At 39.2% G+C, this 17,552-nt stretch overlaps 1 protein-coding gene across 5 annotated transcripts in view; it reads left to right on the top strand.

The window, feature by feature from the left end:
* Window positions 1-17,552, top strand: part of TRIO (trio Rho guanine nucleotide exchange factor) — a 242,903-nt gene that overhangs the window by 196,245 nt on the left and 29,106 nt on the right. For all 5 annotated transcript variants that reach the window (XM_038125615.1, XM_038125626.1, XM_038125634.1 and 2 more), the window contains exons 35-36: window positions 12,748-13,040; window positions 14,655-14,825. In XM_038125615.1, the coding sequence (XP_037981543.1) occupies window positions 12,748-13,040; window positions 14,655-14,825 (464 nt within the window). The remainder of the gene's footprint in view (window positions 1-12,747; window positions 13,041-14,654; window positions 14,826-17,552) is intronic.

Raw genomic sequence — 17,552 nt, 5'->3', positions numbered from 1 at the left:
ACTGAGCAGCAGTGTGGATCAGAGGTGTGTGTGGAGTTAACCCCAGGCAGCCGTCTGCCACTAATCCTTAAAAGTCTGCTCCCTCCACTGCAGCACTTTCCACTCAGACTTTGTATAAGTACTGTATGAAAACAGAGTAATTTAAAATGGTTCTTCTAGCCCCAGCTCATTCTTAAACCAGCTACTCAGTTCTGAGTTTTAACTTATTTTAAAAATAAAAAAGGAGAATGTATGCTTTAGATTTATAATACAATCTTCATGTAATAAGGACTTGTAACTCCATTTTTTAAATAAAAAAAATAAATGTTTATATATAAGCATTTTTTGATTTGGCTAAGATGTCTGTATTCCTGTGTATTGCTACTGAAGCATAATCAAAATATTTAGTGAAGAATTTCTAGATTTTACTTCAAAAGTATGATGGAACATCATATGAGCAGTCAGTACCAAGAGATTTAGTATTTCCCAGAGAGAGACCAGAAGGAATATTAATAAAACTTTGGGAAGAAGGGTGGAGTTTGATTTCATACCAGAAATATATCTGCATCTTTACCTCTTTGTCAGTTGTCTGAGAGAATACCTGTATCTAAGCATCTGATGCATATGGTTTTGTATCATGGTCAAAAGTCTGAATTGAATTGATGGGCTTGGACTGAGCAAAGCAGAAATGTTCTGACTTGTAGTTCAACTTAATTTCCCTCTTGCTGTGTTACAGCTCTCTTTCACACAAATTACTGCAGTGAAGCAGCAGCATAAGAATGGTCTATAACTTACATAATGAAAGTTTCCTCTAGGTGCTCATTGCAAGACTAGTAATGAGCATTATGTTCATTATCTGCTTTTGAGCAGAGCTACAAGCAGCTGTAAAAACCATTGAATTTCTTCATCTAGGCTTGTGCTGACTCTCCTTTAGGGGAGGTAATGAGAGGAACAGAATTTGGGTGATAAAAGTATATCCATCCTGCTTTGAAAAGACAACATCAGTAACATTAACAATCCTCCCCTGTGAAGGTTGGTTTTCCTCACAGATAATAATTAAGTATGCTTGCTAAACCACTTAACCTATTTCTTTGTTTCCTTGCATTTGAACATGGGACTTGACACCTCCAGTCAATGAAGATTGAGTGAGTGGTTACAAAAAGACACCATCCAACTTGTAGATTATGTGGAGTAGTTTGCCCTAAGAAGACTTTCATAGAGATCAGCTGTCTAGAGGCATTGTAGGAAGTGCTGGAGACTTGATGAAAAGAAGAAATGGGTTTTTTCAATAGAAAAATTAATAGAAGCTAATTAAATTCCTTAATTGTCACCATATAACTTATTTGTCCCTAAATTTAGGCTTACAGTTGAGTCTATAACTTAAAAAAGCAATAATTATTGTTTTGTAGAAATTATTACCGATTTCCTTCCCTTCCTCTGCTTCGTGTCTAATTAAAGCAAGTAATAAGAATTCTGGTTTATTGCCTTTTAATTGCCTTTCTAAAGAAGTTTGCTTTTTTATTTACCTTTTTTTTTCCTTTTGGTTCCTACATCCAAACCAGTTTTGGACAGCTCTCCCATGATCTTATCACATCATTTTCCTGTGGCCACTTAAGTAATATTAGATGGATGGGAGCTGGGGAATGACGTGAGGAATTGGAATTTAGATGACTTGCTGAACAAGGCAGTTCACAGCATCACCTTCCTCCTGAGGCTTTATTGGGAAAATTCAAGGAAGCAAAAACAATGGAAAATTTGCATGACGAAATGTAGCTTTCTGTATGTGTATGATATGGTCTTGATCAGGCCAAAGAAAATTCAGCAGTGCATACGTTATTCCTGTAGAGACTGTAATCAAATTAACAAACATGGCAATGATTCTGTTTTCAGTATTCAGTGTTTTATTCCATATTCAGTGTATTTGAATTGCACACAGAGATAAAAAGTCACATCTTCCATTAATTTATAGTTTTAAAATACTTTATAATATACTTTATACTAGATATACTATATATATTTTATATACTTTGTAACTATATATATAGTTTTAAAATACTCTATATCAAGGAGTTATCTATCCTCTTTTGACTCAGTCTGTATTCAAAATGGATTAATTTGGTGAGCAATATATTCCCCTTTCCTAATCCCTTAAAATACTTCATCCTGAAAAGGCATCTCTGCAGCAGATACGCGTTATGACTTTCAATAGCTCTCTGCTAGTCAACCTTGACGGTAAGTCTGTTTAAAAAAACCCTTGTATTTCCAGTGTGACTGACCTTTATTAAAATCACATGTGCTCTCATTGTATTGCTCAGGTTACATTCCCATCTGAAGAGAAAAAATATAAAACCAGTTCAGTTTCTAATCAATGTCATCTAAGTCTGCTCTTGGTAATGTAGGGATTGAGGTGGGATTGCACTGGGAGGAAGTTGTCTGTCATCACCCACAGTCATCTCATTACACAGTGGGGAGGCTGAAAGCAGTGGCATGGCCACAAGGGCTCCAGTGTGTGCACCAAAAAGGTCAACATTTTACGATGCAAAGTAATGTTTGTACAATGAATTTCTATCACTAATATCAATTAATTGGGTACGGAGCAAACATCATTATATAACGAATCTCTATCACCAATATAATTAATTGGATAAGGAGGAAACACAATTTTTTATCTATGGGAATTTTAGAGGACCCATTTTTATCACTATTTTAGCAATTCCATCTTGGCTCTCAATTCCCTAAATTTCTTTCTCAATGTGTTTTTTGAGGGCTACAACAGTATAACATTTACAAAGTTATTGTAATAGCCCCAAAGCTAAACAGTATGAGTATATTATTATTATTGAGCTTATGGCAGAGTTCCTAACTTGAGATTGATGTGTTTGTACAGCTGTTGCTAAAGCTGTAGCTCCAAACAATTGCTAGTTGTTCTAATGAGCTCTTCTGCTTTGAATCAAGAGGATGGGGGGAAAAGAAAAAAAGACTGTTAAAATTACTGTTGGATTATTATGTGTATTTAGGTTAATGTGTAACTGCAGTAGGTGAACAGGAAACAAGTATTTTTTTAGTACAAGTAGTCTAATAACTTAGGGGTTTAAAACAAATGAAATTTGATAAAGACATTATTTCTTTTAGTTCATTTGTTTTTGTAACTTAATACAAACACTGTGTACTGTCTCTTTATAAACTTGACTAGTACACTCAAAGGTATGCTTAGAAATTGTTAATAGTATCTACCCTTTGTGTTTTAAAGTGTTTTTAAAGTTTTACAGGGTTCTAAAGTGACTCATCAGATATTCTGTCAGTTTTACTAGAGGATTTTTGGAGGTTTTCTCATGTGTTGGAATTCTTTTTGGCATTTCAAGAGAGAATAAAATGCATCTACTTTCATTTTCTAGAGGTCACACATTTGTAAATACACTGCAGAGTACATTACGTGCTCAAATTATTTTCAAACTTCTGGACAAAAGGAAAAAATACTTTTGGCTCAGCATTTATGCAGATTTTGTGTGCATTTAGTTTTTTGCCTTTGTAATTGTGGGACTTGTTTATATTGACTACGTAAAGTGGTGGAAACTTATTTCCTCCCTATCTGTGTGTACGTTCTCAGTTTCAGTAGTACAGCAGAATTGTGTCTCGCTCTTTCCTTTGGAGATCAGACTTGCTGAAACTTGCTTTTGCAATATCTCAGCAGTATACAACCTTTCTCTTCAAGCAGTGGGGGCTGTTTTAAAGTCTGCGTAGGATAAATTCCTTCCATTGGGATGCCCTGCATTGCTGGGCTTTTGCACAGGAAGGCATGGCATGTGTTGCTTTAAATAGCATCTGAGATCGTGATTCTTCCTCGTGCAATTTCTGCGGACTTGCTTTTCTCCCTCCCTTCCTCTACAGCTTTCTCTGCTTTGAGCAGAGCTTAGGGTTTGCTGAATGCATCCTTTTCCACCCTCTTTTGGTTGGCTGTTCTGTTATCTGTAGTGATATGGACATTTTTGTTTCATGTCTGTTCATAATCTTCCTCTTCTGGATTGATGCACAAGGCATATCAGATGAGCTGCTCTGCAGTTTCAGAGCTGTATTTCTAGGACTGGAGTTTATTTTTATCCATTTCTGAGCAAAAATTTACTTTACAACAAAAATTAGAGTAGCAGATGATAAAACCCCTACAGCTCAGTAACAGATGAGCAGAATTAATTGTGCAGTTGCCCCAATTAAAATCTGAAACTGCTCATCACGAATCTTGTCAGGAGTGGTTCCCATTCGTAGTGTGTGACATACAGCTCTGTGCCGCGAGCCGAGCTGCAGCTTTGCTGCTGGCATCCCTTAGCATGGCTCTTGGGAGGTGGGTTGCACGTGGCAAGCACGAGGCCGATGGATTGTCAGCAGCCAGCTAAACTCTATTGTCTTAAGCACCAGTGCTGCCTTGTGAGGCCCAGGCCCAAAGTTTCTGCTTCCTTCTTTTCCATTCTTTGCCTCAGATGTCGTTTCTCCGCACTGGGTGGCTGCTTGTTATTGTCAAAGGCAGGGAGTGCTGTGCCATGGAGCAGTTGGAAGGGAGCGAGTGCTGCCAGCTCCCACTGCTTCAGTAGCTGTCTTGTGCCCTCCACAGCTTCCTGTGCTGAGATCTTCAGCTCTCCAGCAGCAGCAGTGCTGGGGAGCAGGGGGAGCAGCTGTACACAGCTCCTTCAGCTCAGGATACTGAGCAGGTCTGGAACAGTCATTCCTGTGCATCCGTTCTTCTGGAGGGAGGAGTGGTTGGGCCTTGCCTTCATCGGATCTTCTGCTTTGGTCATCCTGTAATAGCTTGATATATACCTGATACTGGCTTCTAGCTCAAATAGCATACACAGTTTAAAATATTTGTGTCTCTGTAGTAAAGCTCAAAAATGCCTACGCTTTGGAAAAGAGTAATGTAGTAGAGTCTTTGTGAAACTTTTATAAATTTGATCTTACAAGCTACTGTGTTTAAAGCAAAATAAGGAAAATGCATTGGTACTGTGGAACACCTGCTTGCTATTATAGAAAAGCAGTATTTCTCTAATTTTCATTCACTGTTTACTCTGAAGAAGTTTCTCAACTATTTAATAAAAGAAGGGTGTCACCTTAATTTTCTTACATTATACAGTATGTATGAGCCCCTATGAGGGAATTGTTAATATGTAACTTAAATCTGTCACTGAAAATCTTGCCTATTGTAGGTCTGCAGAGCAAATAATCATCTGTGCTCCTTCACACTGATGTAAAAGAATGTCCTGTAAGAGAAGGCACAGGTGAAGTGCGAGAGAAAACTGGGGATGATGGCCCCAGTTGGCCTGAGGGAACTTGCTGGAGGTGGTGCATTAAAACAAGAAACCTTTGCCTGAAAATTAGAACATGTTTCTGTTCATTAGCTCTTACATAAGAGCATGCAAGTGCCTGTGCAGTTTGTGTTTAGGGGAAATGCACCCTCCCTTCCATTGGCAGACAATCACATTAAAATAATCAGGCCATGTGCTTTGATCTGTAAAGAGGATGGCTCAGTACAGAGACAAAGAGTGAGAACTTGACTGAGAAATTTTTGTGCTAAATTACATAAATCTGTCCTTGATGTGTCCTGCCAGGCACATGGATGTAGCTGTGTTTAAATCTGAACAAACAGGTGGCCAAAAGAATAGAGTCGAAATCCAGACCCTGCCTATTAAAATATAAGCTGCATAGAAGGAAGCTGAGATTTAATCTATTGAAAGCTTGTGGTTTTCCCAAACTGTGAAACTAAACTTCAGCAGTCTAAGTCTTAATACTTCCTACTTGTGACACAAAATGTATGTCTCTTCAGAAACAGGAGAGAATAGCAACTTACTGCAAAGAATGAAATGCCCCACAAAGTCCACTCTCCCTTTCTGTAGTGCTGCCTTGTGCTTGTAGCAGTATACAAGATTTAGATTTGAGCTTTTATTTCCCTGTAGTCTGAATTCCAGGAAGCAAAAACAGAACTACTTTTGTTAACCTTGGAGGGTTTTTTCTGGCACACTATCATGCCTTCTTCCTGCTTAAAAACCCCGAAAAACAACAACACAAGTGTGGGATGCAAAGCTGTCCAGCAGTTCAAAGAGGAGGGTTCTTTCCCCATCTGAATTTTGATGGTGTTTAGCTCATAGATAGCAGTTGTATTTGCAGCTCTCTCTGTGTACATTCTGTAATGCATGTGAAACTAGTTAAAAGCTTGAATGTAAAACTTTGGAAAACCTTGGTTTACAAAAAGTTGGTTTTAAATTTATGGGTAGGAAGTCAGGAGAAGATATTAAGAAAAAATTAGTAACATGACAATAATATGTGTGTTAAACCTTTGAGGCATATGCCACTATTTTTTTAATTCAAATGAACAGTGTATTCTTTTTACTCTTACTCAGAGGTTTTCTTGATTCTTTTCTCTAGAGCAGTTGCAAATATCTCTGTTGAATGACTTTTCCCAATATTAGAAAGACCTTTGGAAGTCATTAAGATGACAGTCTTAGGGGCCGGGTTGGGGTTATTTTAATTGCTTGTTAGGCAGTTTAGTATCTCATTAAGAGAAGCTGAAGACTATCTAGCCTCAAGCTTAGAATTCCAGTCTATTTGATGTTGAGATAATCACCTTTTGATGACGTGGAAGACTTAATTATTGCATACATGTAAATATAAGTGCTCTGGACTAGTGCCTGTATTAGTCAAAATTAATGTAGATAATTTATTAATCAGGGGAGATGTGCTAAGGAGTTGAACTCTTTGTCTATTCACATTCTTAAAAGATTACTAACTGGTATTTCAGCATAGTGCAGAACTTGAAATAAATGACAAGAAAGGTTTGCTGACCAGAAATTAAAGCTCTGTTTGTTCCACTCCAGACACAAATGTGATTGAGGGATTTTCTTTTATGTATTGAGTACTAGCTTTCTGCATTTTGTGATTTTTAAATTTTTTTTTAACAAACTAGTCTTATGCAAGTGATATCACTCTACCTCGCAAGTGAAATCTGTGCTTCCCAAAGGGCTTTGTGGAAATGCCCTATTTGCAAAGCTGATAATACTTACGCTGCATTGTCTTTAAATGGTAACTGCTGTTATGAGGGCTTTTTAAAAGTTGAAACACATTTAATGCCTTTTGATGTACATTCCAGTACTGGTTTGCAAAAAATAGGCAGCAAGGATATTTTTAAGAGGATTCCCAGCAAGGAGAGAAGTGAAATTCCTGACCCATACAGAAATATCTGAGTGGTCTTCTACATGGCAGGTTGGTAACCTCTTATTCAAAAGCAGTTCCCAGGCAGAAATTGCATTTGTGTCCATGACTAGAATAATCCTTGCACTCTTTTTTTCCATGCCTTCCTCATCTCATAACAAGGGATCACTGTGTATGCAGGCAGGCTTTTATGAACTTTTGTCATCAGATGCTTGTCAACTCTACCCTGCATATTAAACCTTAAGGTGCATCACCGTAGATTTGTGCTCTCTGTGTTTTGTACCAACAAACATCCCTTTTCCCCAAACACTCATAATGTACCTGCGGCAGATCTTATTGATCAGCTGATTGGTTTGTTGGTTGAGTTTTTGTTCCCTAAAGTCCATGGTGTATGGCAGATCTACAGTGGCAGAATGACGTGCCAGTCAGGGTTACTAAGTTTGCTTTTCTCCACTTTTCAGTCTTTGCCCATCGCTGTTTCACAGTCCAGAGACTGTGAAATGTTCTTATTTTTAATTTTGGAACATTTTGTGTTTAGAGGTGCAGAGCATCAAGCAGATTCAGTTTGATTGGTAAAGGAGTGAGGAGTTCTGTAGCCCCTTGCAGTAAAACTCAAAAAAACAGTAATATGGAAATAGTTAATATGAAGCAGAGTCTTTCAAGTCATCAACTAGCTTACCATGGCTGATTTATTTTTTAGGGAAAAAAGCAGTTTATTAATCACAGATGTGCATGTTTCTAGTGTTAAGAAAGCTGGGACTAGAATGAGAATTCCCATTTCCCTTCCCGTTTCAAAAATTTGCCTGTTTGTTGGAGGTAACTTTATCTTCTAGTTTGAGGGGGTCAGAGCCCATGGTGCCTGCCCTTTAGCTTCAAAAATATATTTATGGACTCTGAGTGAACCCTCTGACCTCACTACCAGAGCAACATATGTGCTTTTTACTTTCAGGAAAGTGGCAGTTAAATGGCTTCTTTTCTTATTGTGGCTATGAATTATAAAGCAAAGCCCATCCATTAGGGCTTTACTTTATTAAACTTTATTGAATTGCAAAACTTCCTCTACTTGAACAAGTAGTGGTTTTATTAAATTCGATGGTTTCTTCTTGGGTTGGTGTTGCTGTGTGTGACCGCTATGTGTGTGTTGGATTTTTCTTCTCTCCAAGATGTCCATCTGTTTCATTTATCTTTTTCTAAAAGGGAGTCTCATTCTCACTAGAAACTTTACTGTACTTGAAACACATTTTGGGTTAGCATTCCCCAAATTCATTCCATCTGTTTTGGTTTTAAAATTCCGTGTTGTTCTCAGTTCAATTTTGAATACTCCTTTTTTCCTCTTAGTATGTCTTAGAGATAAAATATTTTTGAGCAACGCTAGAGAAACAATTTTCTGTGTAGTCATAAAGGAAACAAAGCTGATTTAGTGTAAACAATCCCAAGAATGGTAATCAATCAAACCAAGTCTGTATCCCTAATTATATAGATAGAAGTAGTTTATAGTGATGGGACAGGGAGAAATGAGACACTCCCATGGGGCTCTTTTCACAGTGAAGGTGAAAGGTCTTTCTGTGCTCTTGAAAATGCTTGTACTGGATATTGATATTCCCTAATGCTTCGATTTGGCAATGCCTCTACATAAATACATGAACATGGGCACCCAGGTTTTGTACATGACTGTGCTTTAGTATTGTTCCTGGGGTCCTGAGCAAACAGATGGGAGTGAGTAAGTGGAAAATCTGGATGCCTGTTGGCTGGGATGGGATGGGAAAATAGATGGTATAGGGTCTCACTGGGAAAACACTGACACAGAATATTTCTGGTGAGTGTTAACTCAGCTATGAGGCTTTAGAGGTGTTTTCTGCAAATTTAAGGAAGGACAAAAAGTCAGATCTGATCTCTGAAAGACCTAGTGGGCTGATATTCTTTTCAGGTTAACACTGATGATTTTAAATCTCTATTTTTAATGCCCTATTTAATAAAAATTGATCTTTGGGCTGATGCTTTTATAGCAATGAAGTATTTTTATTTATTTTAAAAAGAGGTGTTATCAATGCATACAAGTATATTAAGGGTGGGTTTCAGGAGGATGGGTCCAGGCTTTTTTCGGTGTCCAGTGACAGGACAGGGGGCAGTGGGCACAAATGGAAACATAGAAAGGTCCATCTGAATATGTGAAAGAGCTGCTTTACTTTGAGGCTGGCAGAGCACTGAAACAGTTTGCCCTGAAAGGTTTTGGAGTTTCCTTCTCAGGAGATACTTAAAACCTGCCTGGATGCAACCCTGTAAACCCTGCAGTGGGCATGGTCTAGCTGATCTCCAAAGGTCCCCAACCTTTGTGATTTTCCTTCTCTCTGAGTGATTTCAAGCTTTAAAGAGCAAAGTGCAACAGTGCTGTCATTTCAGTGTACTACTTACATGATGTCCACTTCTGTGATTCCCTGAAGCCCTAATAGTACTTCAGTAAGGATTTCATATTAAGTCATGCAGAAGGGAAGATAAGAAGCAGTTACATGCTGCACACCAAATGAAAACTAATGTTGTGTGGGAGGATATGGCTGAAGTATGTGCTGCGGAACATGTCTGGCTTACATTGTTTTGTCTCTTAGATCCTCTCTGCTTGAGCACAGTCTACTTATTTCTCTGTGCTCTTTTCCCTTCCCCTGCCCGCAAACTCTTGGCTGACTTGGGTTAAGAGTTAGGAGTGGTACAACAGAAGTACAGTCAGACAAAAATACTTGCCTTCCACAGTTTCAGGGCCTCTGTCCTGTACTGCTTGGTTTTACAAGAAATTCAGTAGTTGCTAAGTGTAGCTTGTCAAAAGGATGTGTGAAAATCTGAGGAGGTGGAACACACTTTATAAAAAGAAGGAGTTTATTAACTGAAGGCATGTTACATGCTTAGGAATAGGCACATTTATGTAAAAGTCAATTGTATGCAATCAGTTACTACACCACCATGCTGCCTTTTTGTTAGAAAGAAGTAATTGCAAAGGAAAGAAATGCAACAGATATAAAAATACAAAATACAATCTACAGTACATGGTGGACTTCTGCAAAGGCCTAATTTTTTCTTCTTATGTAAACGAGTGGATGTTCTCTATTTTATTTGTGTGGAAGGAACCTTGTATGAACTGTTATTGGGAGGAAAACTATATACAAATGAAAGAAGAATTTGGCTGAGTAGTTATAACATCTTCAAGCTTGGTGTTTTGGAAACAAGGCATTTAGTTTGTGCTTTAAGAAACTTACAAGTACACCACCACTGTTTTCTCATCTTCTGTAGTCCACTAGCAGAGTGGCAGAAGGTTATTTATTGAAATACCCATCAGCTGATGTTTGCTGTGATTTCTGAAATAAGGCATCTGATAATAATTAAAATGCATGATGCAGTAAAGTTAAAGATAAGTTTGGTGAAAGAGCAGTCAAACTAAATTCTTACAGAGTTTTTATAGGAGATTGTTTGGATTCCTGTGGAGAGATTGCAGATGGTTGCAAGTTTTGTTTGGAATTTTTTTAATAAGCAGATCAGGGTTTTTTAAATAAAGTCAAAAATCTCTCGTGATGTGGATGCTGATGGCTAGTAGGCTTGCTTTTCTTGCATATGTGCTGAGAACCCTTAAGCAGTGATCCCAATGCCTTGAGGGATACTCAGATTGAAAGCTGAAAACCATTGCTATAGGTAATTAATTTCTTCTTTATGCTTTCCAGTTCAGCAAGAAAATAATGTAGCAGTTCTTAGCACTGCTCTCCCAAGATTTAGAGACAAAGACATCTTGTGTTGCTCTGCATCTGCTTTTTTGCTGATGCCCATTACTTAAAGCCTTGAAGCCAGGTTAATGGCACCATGTGAAGTCTCCCTATCTATGCCCACAACAGCTACAGCTGTTGCTGGAAGATAATTCTGCAGATGTGACTTGGTTTAAAGAGTTAGTAGCTAGACTGAAAGTATGCTTTATAAAGTTTGTTTATCTCCAGTTTTGTGGAAACATGATGAAAGTGGTGGTTAGCAGCAATTACTATGTGTGTGTTCACACAGTATAAGCTACAAATGTTCTTGGCATCAGAGCTGATGTATCTTAATGGTGACATGCCATGGGTTTTATTGGAACAGAGGAACATTTTCATAAACAGCATGATAGATCACATTTTGGATTCCTAGGAAAGGGTGTCCTTTGTGAAACAGCTTGAACACGAAGGAAAAATAAAAAGTCCTATCTTTTTATATCCACATTTTATGCCTCTTTCCCCATCTCCATTCAAAACCATCATTTACACTTAGTGTTCTGTGGAAATGGAGCAGCCTCACATATTTGTATGTGAATCCAAGCATTTGGATGTTTATGATTAAGTGTGTTGCTACATCAATGTGACCATATTATTCCACAAAATTCAAACTATCTCCAGTCAGACTGGCAATACACCTCTTAGGGAAAAGCTGCCAGAAGAGGTGACCTGAACATCTGTGTCAAGCTTTGAGAAGGAGCACAAGCACTGCATTTAATTCCCAGCAGTAGAAACATTCAACAAAACATTATTTATGTCATCCTTATGTAAACCATCTCTGCAAAAGTGCATACGGGGGGGGGGGGGGGGGGGGGTGGGGAACCCATATTTAACAACCTAGGATAGCCTTGCTAATACACGAGTGGTAGACAATATTTATAAGAGTGGTGTTACAAGAATGTTTCCAGGCCCCCACTTCATCCCCCCCAGAAAAGTGTATTTTTAGGAAAAGAGAATTGCAGGGGGAAACAACATTGTGCTGCATGGGGAAGAAAAGAAATCTAGTCTCACAATAGCTAACCAGTGGGTGTTCATCATAAGCATATAGTCCTGGTCAAGTGACAGGAACCTTGGTGGGAAAGTGTTTTTGACCTCCTGCACATTTAACTATGGCTTGAGAAAAGTGTATCCTTTGTTTCATTGCAGAACTTCAAGTGTGTCATGCTGAGAACTGCTGCTGATCCTGAGATTTCATCAAGGGGCTTTTAAACATTGCTATGTGCCTTTTTAAGAAACAAAGAAAATAAAGCCAAAACTCAGAGAAAATTTAAGCAAAAGACAAACATTTAACTGTCTTCTGGTTTCTTCTTCCCTCTATCCCAAGGGTAGGGGAAATATATAAATAACAGAAGTAATTGGAGCATTTGTAATTAAATTTGGTGTTTGAAAAATGATTTGCTTATCTCATTGAGGCAATCATTGTTACCCTTTATCTTTGCTCAAAGCAATAAACATTAAAAGATAAAACAAGCATATCCTTCCATAAAGTTACATGACATATGGAAAGTATAATTTACTATCAAATAAGTATCAGCAGTGGGAAGTAGGAATTATAGTTGAGGCAGGAACAACTTAATGAAGCTTGACTGTTCTTAACACATCAGTGGTGCTTATGCATGGATGGCCATGTGCAGCATGAGCACGGATAGCTGCGGTGTCATTAAAGGCCAGGTTACCTCAAAAAAAGTCTCATTGATTTGTCCATAAATTCATATCCATATCCATTGTTACATTTGTCCATTTGCCTTGTTTCTCACTTGCTTCAGCTTTAAAGTGCTTCCCTTGTTCTTTTTTCCAGACTCCCTTTCGGTGTCCAGCAATGATGCCAGTCCTCCCGCTTCCGTAACGTCACTTCAGCCCCACATGATCGGTGCTCAAAGCTCCCCGGGCCCCAAGCGCCCTGGCAACACCTTGAGGAAATGGCTCACCAGCCCTGTGAGGCGCCTGAGCAGTGGGAAAGCAGACGGGCACGTCAAAAAACTGGCCCACAAGCATAAGAAAAGCAGAGAGGTGCGCAAGAGCGCCGATGCAGGCTCTCAGAAGGATTCAGACGACAGTGCAGCGACCCCACAAGATGAAACTGTTGAAGAGGTAAGTGCTCAAGGCAACTTCCTGAGACTTGTGTGTATGTTTTTCAAGGAACTAAATGTTGTCATGTGAAGGTTGTCTCCTCACGTGACTGTCCAGTAGTCAGGAGCAAAGTGTTAGGTGCCCTGTGCTCATCCTGAATCCCTGTACTCTGTGCCAGTCCTGTGCCAGGGACAGTTTGTGCCCTCTGAGAGTGTTAGTGAAGCTCTGGGAAGCGTCTAGAATTTAAAAAGAGAAACTGGAAAATAAAAAGTTGTCTTTTGGCTTTAGTCTCTTAGGATAGTTAGGAAAGTGGCTTTGTGAGTAAAGGTGCTTCAAAGTCTGGGAATAGTCAGGTAATTCTGTATTTCCATTGCTTTTCTTGTTGATGGATCAGGGAAAGTGTAGAGAGAGCTGCTTAACTGCTTAAAGCTCTAATTGCACCTTGCATAAGAGTCAGAGCACAGAAAAATTATTTGCTCTACTATGCAGGCCAGTTACCACTAGTCAAATAATATGCATGGCAGTTTTCATTGGAGAGAAGGAAATTGTGAACTGTTTTACCACCAAGGATGTGGGCTGAGGGCTTCCCTTCTTCCCACAAACATCTCCCTCTCATTCGAAGTCTGGAACTCTTGTATGAACAAAGCTGGCCTCCAGTTAGATGCAGACAAGAGCCAAATTCTTTGTTACAAACCTATGGTTCAGGCTGAAATGAATGTGATGTTACTGCTTCCAAGGGCACAGCTGGGTGCATGTTATTCCCTTTTATTAGATTGACTCTGACTATTGGTTTTGGTACTTAACCATCCAGAAAAGTGGTCTCAGTTGCCCAATTTTTTATTTATTGCTGCTTTTTTTTTTTCTTCCTCCCAACATATTTTTCCACACACTTGGAACACTAGTGAAGATCCACAGTAAGTGTAGGGAAAGGGAAGACAGAAGACTTGGCAGCATGATGAATTTAGAGATACTGGTTAGGAATGAATACTGGCCTCTGACCTTGAATGTCAGGCTGTAGAAAGAGGCCCTCTGTGCTGTAGTTGTATCATCGTTTTGGCAGTATCTGTTATTCTGCAGTTCTGTGAGTGAAGGGATAAATTTAAGGCCAGTGCCCTAAAGTCAGGAAAAAAAAAGTAACCATCTATGCTGCTGTCTTCCTGTGAAGGTAGATAAATTATTCTGTGAGAACAGTACATTAAACTTTGGGTACTTGAAATCAGAGTTCCTTGTAAGGGACAGAAAGGATGATTGATTAAATACTTCATGTTGTAATAGGGGTTTTTCATGTCCTCCAAAAGTCTTGCTGTGATACAGAGCAAGATACATATTTCAGAGAGATACAGATTTCTCTTTGTAGAACTGAACTTGGAAAGCAAGCATGGCTTTCATAACACTTTCCTGTCGTAAATTTCAGCTGAATGTCTTTTTCTTAGTATTTGAATTCTTTTGCTTTTACCAGACGTTGAAAACTGTCTTTGGCATCTGCATTTTCCCCCTCGGTTAAGAGTGTTTGTCGGAGCATCTTTACTTGTTGGGAGAGAGCTGAAACTACAGGATAGTCTTAAAATGAACATGTGATAACAAGCTGCATGCTGCTGAGATAACAGAGCTTGAACATCTTGATGTTATTTACAGAGGGGTCGGAACGAGGGGCTGAGCAGTGGCACTCTCTCCAAGTCATCCTCTTCAGGCATGCAGAGCTGCGGAGAGGAGGAAGGCGAAGAGGGAGCAGATGCTGTGCCGCTTCCTCCGCCCATGGCAATTCAGCAGCACAGTCTTCTCCAGCCCGACTCGCAGGATGACAAGGTAGGAGCAGGACGTGGGGGAGGCGTCACGTGAGATAACCTCTGTTTGCACAAATTTTTCTTCTGTTTCCAAAGGTCTCAAAAATGTACATAATACAGCTTCATGGTAGACAGAAGTAATCACTTTTGCCCTCTAGACAACTTTAAAAGGGTGTCCTATGATGAGAGCATGAATAAAACCTTCTCTATTTTAAAAGCACAAGTGTAGAAATTTTTCTGCTAGCACTTTAAATGGGGAAATGAGCTGCTTTGTGTGCTCACAGGATGATTTACATCACTTTGGCTGATGCCATATTTAATGATTAGAGTCTAATTGTTTTATAATCTTACCTTTTGTTTTTCTTGGTTTTTGTTGGGTTTTTTTGGGGGGGAGCAGGGGGAGGGAAGGGGGGGCATGCCTAAGAGAAAGGAATTACCAAATAAGGGTAATAATTGTCATGGTTTAACCCCAGCCAGCATCTAAGCCACACACAGTCACTGTTCCACTGTCCCTGGGAGAATCAGAAGGGAAAGAGTGGAAAAACTCTTGGGTTGAGCTAAAGAGAGTTTAATAGGTAAAGCAAAAGCCATGCACACAAGCAAGGCAGAACAAGGAATTCATTCACTAGTTCCCATAGACAGGCAGGTGTTCAGCCATCCCCTGGGGAGCAGGGCTCCATCACGTGTAGCAGTGACTCGGGAAGATAAATGCAATTGTTCCAAATGTCCCCCCCCTTCCTTTTTCTTTCCCCCAGCTTTATATGCTGAGGATGATGCCATATGGTCTGGAATATCCCTGTGGTCAGTTGGGGTCAGCTGTCCTGACTGTCCCCTCCCAACTCTTTGTGCCCCCCCATTCTCATTGCTGGTGAGGTGGGGTGAGAAACAAAAAAGGGCTTGTGCTGTATGAACTCTGCTCAGCAATAGCTAAAACAACTCTGAGATATCAACACTGCTTCCAGCACAAATCCAAAACATGGCCCCATACCAGCTACCGTGATGTGCCAGCCAAAACCAGCACATAATCCATCTGTTTTTCACAAACAAAGGCACATAAAAATTGATGGTAAAAATTTCGCACCGGTAATAAAACTTTGGATGTAGGTAGTAACTGCATGATGCAAATCTTACTTGCATATGATCTGTTTTTCTTTAATGTTATGATGATCATACACTGAGAGAGTTTATTTCAATTTTGAACCTGGATCAGACATTTAAGGGACAAGGATCAAGTCTGGAAATAGAGGTGTTTAAAATCTGGACTTGTGCAGCAAATATGCACATTGTTTTCTTGCCATTTTGCTCCTTAAAATTTTTAATTTTGTAAAATTGTAATCTGCAGCACTGAATATTGTTAATGAATTTAAAGATTACTTGCTGTGTGTTCTCAGTGGTGCAGATGTTATTCATAACTTTAGTGGATCTTATTTATTTTCTCTTTTTTTATTTTTTTCTTTTAAAAACACTGCCTTTCAGTGGGAATCTCACTCATTCCTGAAGCTGTTGTTTGTAGGGTCAATATGGCTGGTTCTTATACTCTGTGGGTATTCAATTCCTACGTGTCTTCTGAATTGACCAAGTGTAACATTCAAATTGAAGAATTAATATATTGGGAAATATTCCTGAAACAGAACAAGCAAAAATAGGCCAGCCTTCAGAGCTGAGAGAATGTTTTCCTGCTAGAACAATCTCAGTTTTAGATTTAGAAATAAGATGAAAATTATGTTGGTGAAAATATGTTTAAGTGCTTGCTGATAAGCTGACATATTTGCGTGTTCCTTCAGTGACAGTAAACAACTGATATACAAATATTATAAAAAGTTCTCCACAGAAAAATTAATTTCATTATAGACTTCTTTACATAGCAAGAACACTTATGTGAAGGGATATGCTTGTAAGCTAGTGTCTGTACTTCTGTATTTCTGGTGCAAAGTCAGACCTGTACCACAGTAGTGAAAGACTCTTTAAGTAGCTTTCCATCTCCAGTAAATTTTATTTTCACTGCTGTTGTGGTTCAAACCCAGCAAGCCACCAAGTACCATCCAGCTGCTAGCATACTCCCCTGCCACTGGGATCAGGGAGAGAATGGGTCAAGTAAAAGACAGAAAACATGTGGATTGAGATTAAGCAAAAGCCATGCACACAAGCAAAGCTAAACAATGAATTAATTCACTGCTTTCCATGGTCAGGCAGGTGTTCAGCTATCTCCAGGAGAGCAGCCCCCCATCAGGTGTAACGGTGACTTGGGAAGACAAATGCCATCACTCTAAATGTCCCCCCCTTCCTTCTCCTTCCTTCCACTTTATACACTGAGCATGAATTCACATAGTCTGGAATATCCCTTTGCTCAGTTTGGGTCACCTGTTCTGGTGAGACACCTTGGTGTCTCCTCCCAAGCACCCCCAGCTTCCTCACCAGCGGGGCAGTACAAAAACAGCAGAAAAGGCCTTGGCTCTGTGTGAGCCCTGCTCAGCAATAACAAAAACATCTCCATGTTATCAACACTTTTCTAGCACAAATCCAAAATGCTGCCCCATACCAGCCACCGTGAAGAAAATTAAGTCTACCCCAGCCAAAACCAGCACAACTTCTTAAAAGGTTAACATGCGCCCACATCAGTTAATGCATTTTGGGACAGTTTTTAAAGTAGGTGAAACTACATTTAGAGAAGACTTCAGAGAAGTTAAAACTCGGTAAAGTTAATATTATACCATAATTTTTCAAAGCATGCAAATAGTGATTCTTCTGC

Source organism: Motacilla alba, chromosome 2 (assembly GCF_015832195.1).
Source record: "Motacilla alba alba isolate MOTALB_02 chromosome 2, Motacilla_alba_V1.0_pri, whole genome shotgun sequence".
In the NCBI taxonomy this organism is placed as follows: domain Eukaryota; kingdom Metazoa; phylum Chordata; class Aves; order Passeriformes; family Motacillidae; genus Motacilla; species Motacilla alba.
This window is presented reverse-complemented; position numbering and strand designations above follow the sequence as displayed.